This window comes from Oryx dammah, unplaced genomic scaffold (assembly GCF_014754425.2).
Source record: "Oryx dammah isolate SB20612 unplaced genomic scaffold, SCBI_Odam_1.1 HiC_scaffold_14, whole genome shotgun sequence".
NCBI lineage: Eukaryota > Metazoa > Chordata > Mammalia > Artiodactyla > Bovidae > Oryx > Oryx dammah.
In genome coordinates this window covers 50,251,557-50,259,920 of record NW_024070198.1, presented here as the reverse complement: position 1 = coordinate 50,259,920, position 8,364 = coordinate 50,251,557, and the positions used below count along the sequence as shown (strand labels likewise).

Genomic DNA, 8,364 nt, shown 5'->3' with positions numbered 1-8,364 from the left:
TAGAATAGAGAAGACCGAGGTAGTGTAGGCCAACGGACAGCTCCGCTAAGAGCCCTGCGGGCCAGCACCATGGACGGGGGGACCGGTGCACTCGCACGAGCCCCTGGCGGTCCCTCTTGGCACTCGGGGGTCCCAACCAGCTGTGCGTCGTCAGGCCCCGGCCTTGGGGGGCAGACGAGAGCGGGCCACGCAAGTTTCCACCCGCATGGCTCAGCTAGCTCCGGAGCAACTGCTCTCAAATCTTCCGGGCTATTCTGTCAACTGCCAGTGGGCACTTGCCAAGGGCATTTGCCATCTGGGTCTGCGGAGACCCAACCCTGTGTTACTGCAGCTGCCAACCTTCATTCAGGGTGGAGAGTGAGGCACTCTGTGCTCCAGAGAAACTGGTCTAACAGGTCTTTAGACAGATATTTTCAGACACTGATTTCATGACCCCAGTCCTTCCATCTCTTCATATCGAGAAAAGCACTAAATCCCTTCACCCTGACATCAGCTCTTCATGACTAACAGAAAACCTTTTGTAAAGTAAGCACTTGATCGCAGTGACCTCCCCATTCACCAAAATCTCATATTGGCCTTCCCCCGCTGCCTCTCTGGAACAATCCCTCAGAGCTCTCTGAGGTAGTCTCCCCCAGCTGCAGTCTGCATTTTGCCGCAAATAAACTTAACTTGACACTCTCACATTGTGCATCTTTTCAGTCAACAGTTCCTACAGGTTGGGGCGGCCCAGGCGGGAGAAACAGCAGGACCGGAACTCCAAGCCCCGCTCCCAGCCCTGCGCAGCCTCCGCCCCTCCTCCTGGACCCTTCTTCCGCCCCCTCCTCCCTAAACCGCCGGCCCGTCGCCCCGCCCACTTCCGCCGCCTGGCGTGGTCTCGCGATTCCTGCCTGGTCTCGCGACCCGGGCCGGTGGGCGGGGCGGGCCCTGACTGGCGCTGCCGGGGGGCGGCTCCGCGGGGCGGGCCCTCCGCGCGAGCGGGCGGAGGGCACAGTCGTCCACGCGAGCGCCATGGCCGCCTTACGCGCCCTGCTGCCCTGCGTCCGCGCCCCGCTGCGGCCCTGGCTCTTCTGCCCGGGGCAGCGCTCCTTCGCCTCGAGTGAGTGCGGGGCCGCGGGGGCGGGCCGTGGTTGGGGTCCCCGGGCCTCCTCCTGGGCCGGGACCCCTGGGCCGCACCGCGCCCCTGCCGGGGGGCGTCCGGCCTGACTCCCCCGCCCAGCACCTCCTTCCTGAGCGCGCGGAGCCCTGGGATCACTAGCGTCTCGACCCCGGGGACTCGGGGCTGAGTGCCAAGACCTCTGGCCACTTCAGCGTTTGGTGCGAAAGCCCTCAGACTTCGGAGGACGCGCGGTCCGCGCATCTGCGGTCGGAAGGGGTCGCGCGTGCTGTCCTGTGGTGCCTCCTGCCCAGCCTCCCCGGGTCCACTGCTCCTCCCTTCAGATTCTGCCTGCCCCACCCCCGGCAGCCGGGCGCCCCCCGCCCCTCCACCACCCCGTATTTCCCGGGAACTCTTGGCCACATCTCTGGGAACGAATCTCTGCAGCCTCTTCCTTCACCTGTGTGTCCGCTTACCCTCGCTGTTACCTGGTGTTGATGTTCCCCGAGTCCCTTCTGACCCCCTGCTTCTGCACCCTGGCCTGTCCCCAGCCGTCTTCTTTTGGGCTTGTATGTGGGGTGTGGGGGATGCTGCCCACACATGGGTGATTTCAGTCACTCCCCAGCAAGCCCACCGGGTAGGTACCCTGTTCAAGGAGGCAGCTGCCTTGGTTAAGCGCCCCCACCCCACCCCAGGTCATTCTGGCTCCCAGGCCTGAGCAGGCTGCCCCTCCTGGTCTGGCAGTTGCCCTTTGCCTGTGTGCACTTCACCCAGTTGGCACCTGTTTAAAGAAGGAGTTTCCTCATCTCTTGTTTCTACAGGATCCCAGGCATCTGCAGCACAGGTTCAGGGAGATGCCAACCAAAACATTCAGAAGGAGGGCTGCTGGTCGTTGCTGGGGTTGTGAAAGCAGAGAGCCCTGCAGAAGCCCCATGCAGTGCGCGCTGCGGCGCCAGGGACCGGGCAGGGCCCTCAGGTGTTGGGACCGCCCTGTCCAGTGGCGGAACGCATCCCCCAGTTTGATGCCTCTGTTAGTGGAAATCCCGGTTTCCCATTTCTTCCCAGGCGCAGCCTTTGAGTACATCATCACAGCAAAGAAGGGAAAGAACAGCAACGTGGGGTTGATCCAGCTGAACCGCCCCAAGGCCCTCAATGCGCTCTGCAATGGCCTGATGGCGGAGCTCAACCAGGCACTGCAGGCCTTCGAGGAAGACCCCGCCGTGGGGGCTGTTGTGCTCACAGGCGGGGAGAAGGCATTTGCAGGTGAGCTGCTCAGCATGGTGGCGGCCACCGTGTGATCACCATGTGGCGTGGCAGGCAGCCTTGTACCTGCATGAAGGCATCAGGCACGTTCTGCAACTTGGGGATTTATTTACATAAAGTAGACCAAACCCTGAGCTGCTTGGAGGAGCCTCTCTGATTAATGTTGAACATGCCCTGCCAGCACAGTCAGCCTGCTCAGAGGCAGGCGGGTCTCGGGCGAGAGGGATGTGAGTGAGCCCGCCTCCCCTGAGCCCCTCCTGCTGTTTCCTGTCCGCGTCCCTCTGCGTCGCCGCCGTCACCGTGCCCCCGGCCCAGCTGTGCGTCCATGTGGCCTCCCCCAGAGCCCAGTGCTAACCCTTGGGCACTCAGCAGTTGCCTCTGGTAACTGGAATGTCATTTCCCACCACCCAGCTGGGGCCGACATCAAGGAAATGCAGAGCCACACGTTCCAGGACTGTTACTCTGGCGGGTTTTTGAGCCACTGGGACCAAGTCACACGTGTCAAGAAGCCGATCATAGCTGCGGTCAATGGCTATGCTGTGAGTGTGCCTCCACCCCCGCCACCTCCTTGCACTCAGAGCACCCGAAGGACTGTAGTTGTACAGTGGCACCGGTGTTTATTTGGAGGAGGCTGTGTCTCGTTCTCAGTGATACAAAAGAGCCAAGACCTGTAAAGCGTCCAGCATCTGCTCTGTGGGAGGGGTTCAGCTCTTGGCCTTTGGATCCCCCTGTTAGTAAAGCCCCCTGGTCTTCAGCATGGTCCCTAAGACTCCCCGGGAGCTGCCTCCCCCTCTGCAAGGTTAAGGGCACGTATGTTGGCTTTCTGTGCAGTTTTGATGACTTTCCAACCTACACTGCCTTATAAATTAACTCCTTCTGCTACCGTTGAAAGCTCTGGGTGCCCCATTTGGTGTCGGGGTCTCCTGAATCAGGCACCTGGCTGACTCAGAGGCTCTGGGGCTGGTTGTGGCCTATAAGAAGTGAGAAGGACCTTTCAGCTCACAGTTCCTTAGTAAAGCTTCCCTGGGGTGAGCGGGCCAGCAGGCAGAGTGTATTGGAACACAGCAGCCTCTCAGTTCTCCCCTCTCTTGGCTGCCTTTCAGCTCCCTCAGCCGAGTGGAGTGGCCACAGCAGACACCGCAGGACACGCAAGGCCAAAGGCGTTTGCTGTCTGGGCCTTGCCAGAAAGCCTCGCAGCATCAGCTGTGCATGCAGTTTATGGAAATAGTTACCTGACTTGCCGTCTCTGTGTTGGCGTCTGCTGTACCCCAGACCGCCTTCCTTTTTATAGAAAATGTAATGAGCAAACAGTGATCGTAACTGGTGTCCTCTTGCGGTGCCTCTTGTTTTGCAGCTCGGGGGTGGCTGTGAACTTGCTATGATGTGTGACATCATTTATGCTGGAGAGAAAGCCCAGTTTGGGCAGCCGGAGATTCTAATAGGAACCATCCCAGGTAAAGGTTCTCGAGTCAGCTCTTCAAGTCATCAGCCCAAATCTGCCCTCTGCCAGGCCTCTGGGCTGTCTCAGCGTCAGACAGAAACAGTGGGACTGTCCTGTGAGCCTGGCTTCGCTACCTTCCCCATGGGGCGGGCGGGGTCTGGGGGCCTGGGGCCCTGCCAGCCCCTCTGGGCTGGCCGCACACTGGCTTCCGACCGCAGTGACTCTTGCTGCTGAGCGTCCGTGGTGGGTCCTTGTAGGTCAGCAGCCCGGAGAAGAAAACACAGTGACCACGGGCCAGCACTGAGGGCTCCTGTTTCAGTGGCCAGAGCGAGACCCGTGGCCTCAGCAGGTTCAGAGCAGGGAAGCACATCCCACGTGGGAGGGCGACGGGAGCAGTAGGCCAACAGTGACGCCTCTGCCCCTCGGCCCACCTGACGAGAGCTACAGGCTGTGTCCCCACCAAGTCTCTACCCCGGGTGTAGAGCCTGGAGCCAGGGTCTCTCCCAGGCCAGCGGGCCAGGCAGTGGGCAGGGGCGGGGTCAGCTGAGGGTGACCACCAGGCTCTTCCTGTCCCAGTGCCCAAGGTCCCCACCGTGTTGAGGTAGCACTCGAGTCTGCTGGACCGTGGGTGCCCCTCTCAGGTGGCCACTCGCCTCGCCCTGGCAGCCCTGGGGTTCACTGTGGGCAGGTGAACGGGCAGACCAGTCTTACCAGTCAGAGGCCGTTGAGTGGGCGGGCAGGGCCCGTGGAGGTGAAGCCCACGTAGGGCTGGACACCCGAAAAGCCTGGGAGAGGGGCACATCCCCAGGCCCGCGAGGCAGGAGCCTTGCCCCCGCCCCACTCTGGGAGCAGAGCCAATTGTGATCGGAGGCCACCCCCAGCTGCCCCCCAGGGTGGGTCAGGTCAGGGTCTGCGAGCTCCAGGCATCCATCCAGAGTCTGACTCCTGCACGAGAGGCGCTGGAACAAGAGGCCCAGGGCATGAGGCAGAGGCCTGAGTGTGGGAAGGAGGTTCCCCTGTGATGTCTGGGTCTCCCCCAGTTCTGCCCACCCCCAGCCGAGTGCTGTAGGTCTTCAGGCCCTAGACCCGTGCCAGCAGCCTGTCTGTGGCTTCTTGGCCACAGCACGGCATGCCCAGCGGCCCTCTGCCCCTGCAGGTGCAGGCGGCACCCAGAGACTGACCCGTGCCGTCGGAAAGTCACTGGCCATGGAGATGGTCCTCACTGGTGACCGGATCTCAGCCCAGGATGCCAAGCAAGCAGGTATAGGTTGGGGCCGCCCCATGGAGTTGCCCCTTGGGAGCTGAGTGGAGAGGGGAGGGCCTCACCCAGGGACTCACAGTGATCAGCACAGAGCTTTCTGGCGTCCTGCGAGTCCAGGATACTCACTGCCTGTGTCTATTTGGAATACCACCACGCACAGCAGAGTGACTCAGATGTCCACGTGGATTAAAGACTAACAGGGAAACCATCCCACTTCTCAGAACCAACGTGAACGATGGGGGGTCTCCAAGACACTCTGCAGGCAGGCCCTCTCCTGGCCCCTCAGTGACCTTTGACTGTGAGAGCCCCGTGACCTCGACAGCCAAGGGTGGCAGCCCCACCAGGGGTCGCTGAGGACCCTTGCCTGTGTCTCTGTTGGAGGCCTGCGCTGTGACAGAGAACTAGAACCGGCTGTTTCCACATGTTGTTTACCTTTTTCCGTTGTAGGTCTTGTAAGCAAAGTTTTTCCTGTTGAGACAGTGGTTGAAGAAGCCATCCAATGTGCAGAAAAAATTGCCAGCAACTCTAAGATTGTAACAGCCATGGCCAAAGAGTCAGTGAACGCAGGTAGGGGGGGGGGCGCCCAGGAGCAGCTGCGAGACCTGACAGTTGGGGTCTGAATGCGCGTCTTAATCGGTCTGGACAAAAATGGTTAGGGTTCTCAGCATTTCGATTTTGGCTCTTTGTAGCGTTCTAGTTTCTAGCTGCTTGCTCACAAATTCTGTTGGACTGGTCTGAGCTCCCCTTGGAAGCAGGACCTGAGAACTGGCCCAACCTGGAGGCCAGTGCTGGCAAGCAAGGCAGCCTGGGAGGGTCCCCTGCAGAACCTGGGAGGAAGAAGTTCCTCTCTGCCGCAGCTGCGCCTGACCATCCAGGGGCGAGCCAGGGGCAGCTCTGCCCTCCTGGCTGAGGGTCTGGGCTCAGCAGCCACTCTTGACCAGCAGAGCAGCTCTGACCACCCCTCTTGAGAATCGCTTGCGTGTTAACGTGGCGGTTTCGTCTCAGCGTCGGAGTGAGGCTGTCCCGTTGCTTGTTCCTTCTGTGAGGGCAGTGAGTGTCCCTGGAGGGCCACGCTGCCCCGACCGTCTCTGCTCCCTGGGCTCACCCTTAAGTGCGTGGAGCGTGCGCTGAGGCCCGGGGCGCCTGTCACCGCCTGGCGCCGGTCACGGGACCTGGCTGCAGGTGCTGCCGCCAAAGCTTCCACGAGCCTCGCACCCCCTCACCTCTGCTGCAGACGTACCCTGGGCCTCGCTCCGTTCTGCCCACACCTCCGTTTTCGGTGTCGTCCTTATTTGTCGTGCTTCTAGAGTCCACATTCCTGGGCTTCCTCAGCCCCCTCCTGACTGGACAGTTTTCCATCCCACCTTCCACGCCGGTCCCCACACAGGACACAGGGGAGCCCGGGAGCAGCTGTTCACTGGGCTGCAGCTGAAGCGACACCCTGGAGAGGGAGGCCACACTTTAATCCCGTGACATCAAAGTGCACGTCGGTCCCCAGGCTGGTTCCTGCCTCTGGAGAGAGTGCTGCACTCCCAAGTCTGTGTCTCAGCTCCTCACTACACGGTTTCCTTTTTCAGCTTTTGAAATGACATTAGCAGAGGGCATTAAATTGGAGAAGAAGCTCTTCTACTCAACCTTTGCCACCGTGAGTAGCCTCGTTCATGCGGGAAATCTCGTGGTCCAGCTGTGAGGGTTCTGGAATTTGCTTGTAGATTTTATCACCGTTTCTCTCTGGTCAGAACTCATAGCCTCCCTGTAGCTGGGCAGTGATGTTTGCAAATAAATGGGGCTTCCCTGGTGGCTCAGACCATAAAGAATCCACCTGCAGTGCGGGAGACCTGGGTTCAGTCCCTCCGTCAGTAATATCCCCTGGAGAAGGGAATGGCAGCCCACTCCAGTATTCTTGCCTGGAGAATCCCAAGGACAGAGGAGCCTGGCAGGCTGCAGTCCACGGGGTCGCACAGAGCTGAACATGACTGAGCAAATACCACAGCGCAGCGTGTGGCAGTTCAAAGTGCAAAAATGTTTACACTTACTTCTTATTACAAAATGTTGAGGTCCTTTAATGGACCAGAACCTGGTGGCCCGGAGTCGACAATAAGAAAGTAAGGGAGAGAAAGGCTGATGTTCCTTGGTTTACACGGAAAGCCAATAAAGCCCCTGGCATGGGGCTCGCTCTGTTCACGGAGGCCTCAGGCGCCCTCTCGATGGGGTGAAGACACAGAGTGCCTTCTCGAGAGGGTCTTAGAAGCCCAGGCAGGAAAGTGAATTCAGAGGGCCTCTGCGCTCCAAAGAAATAGCCTGAGAGAGAGAGAGAAAGAGAAAGAAAGACACAGGGACCAGAGCTCTGATGGAGCAAAGGTGTTTTAATCAACATGGTGTGGGCATATATACTGTCTTACAAGGTAGTTATTCTCAGCAAAGATAAAGATTAAAATTCCAGACTTACACAACATAGACGATCCATATTAAAGAGAGAGAGGGTTGTAAACAATCACTTTTACCGAATGGTTCACAAGGAGGAAGAGGGTGCTTATCACCATATAGAAAAACTAACGAAGGAAATGCCTGGATTCCTCAGCCCCCAGGAGAGGCTTGCCTCTCCTCTTAATTCCTGAGGAACAGAGAATTCCTGACGGATCTGAAACAGCTCATAGGAAGCCTCTTGTTAAATGCTTCCTGACAACAAAAGATCTTAGGAATTGCACACTTAAATAGCAGTTCCTGTATTTAAAAGGCAGTCTATTTACCCATGATTTTCCTAGATCGTTCCAGTTACTTGGAATGGGGATCGAATACATTTTAACACTATAATTTGAAACCTTGGCACATTATTTTCTAGGGTATCTGCTAGTAACTTGAAGGAAGTCATTCTTTTAATAGTCACTAAAATTCATCTCTTACTATCAGGAAGTCATAAATAGGTGTTTCATGAAAGAGATTAAAGAAAGTGACTTTGGTTCTTGAGGCACAGATATGTGTGTGTACATGTGTGTGTGACATGTGAGTGCATGCGTGTACTGAGTGCATGTGTGGTGTGAGTGCGTGTGTGTGGTGTGAGTGCATGCATGTGTGATCACGTGTGTGTGCACATGTGAGTGCATGCATGTATGGGTGGATTCGTGTGGTGTGCGTGCGTGTGGTGTGTGTCCATGAGTGTCCATGTGTGTGGTGTGAGTGCATTGTGTGCACGCGTGTGTGTGTGCACTTGTGTGTGTGCATGCGTGTACTGTGAGTGCATACGTGTGGTGTGAGTGCATGCGTGTGTGAGTAGTCGTGTCTCGTGAGTGCGTGCGTGTGTGAGTA

At 58.1% G+C, this 8,364-nt stretch overlaps 1 protein-coding gene across 1 annotated transcript in view; it reads left to right on the top strand.

The window, feature by feature from the left end:
- The first annotated feature begins 921 nt into the window (after positions 1 to 921).
- ECHS1 (enoyl-CoA hydratase, short chain 1) overlaps positions 922 to 8,364 on the top strand; it is an 8,651-nt gene continuing 1,208 nt past the window's right edge. Inside the window, exons 1-7 of the mRNA XM_040254749.1 lie at positions 922 to 1,096; positions 2,159 to 2,356; positions 2,768 to 2,895; positions 3,711 to 3,810; positions 4,954 to 5,058; positions 5,506 to 5,625; positions 6,636 to 6,703. Coding sequence (XP_040110683.1) covers positions 1,009 to 1,096; positions 2,159 to 2,356; positions 2,768 to 2,895; positions 3,711 to 3,810; positions 4,954 to 5,058; positions 5,506 to 5,625; positions 6,636 to 6,703 — 807 coding nt within the window. The 5' untranslated portion in view covers positions 922 to 1,008. The remainder of the gene's footprint in view (positions 1,097 to 2,158; positions 2,357 to 2,767; positions 2,896 to 3,710; positions 3,811 to 4,953; positions 5,059 to 5,505; positions 5,626 to 6,635; positions 6,704 to 8,364) is intronic.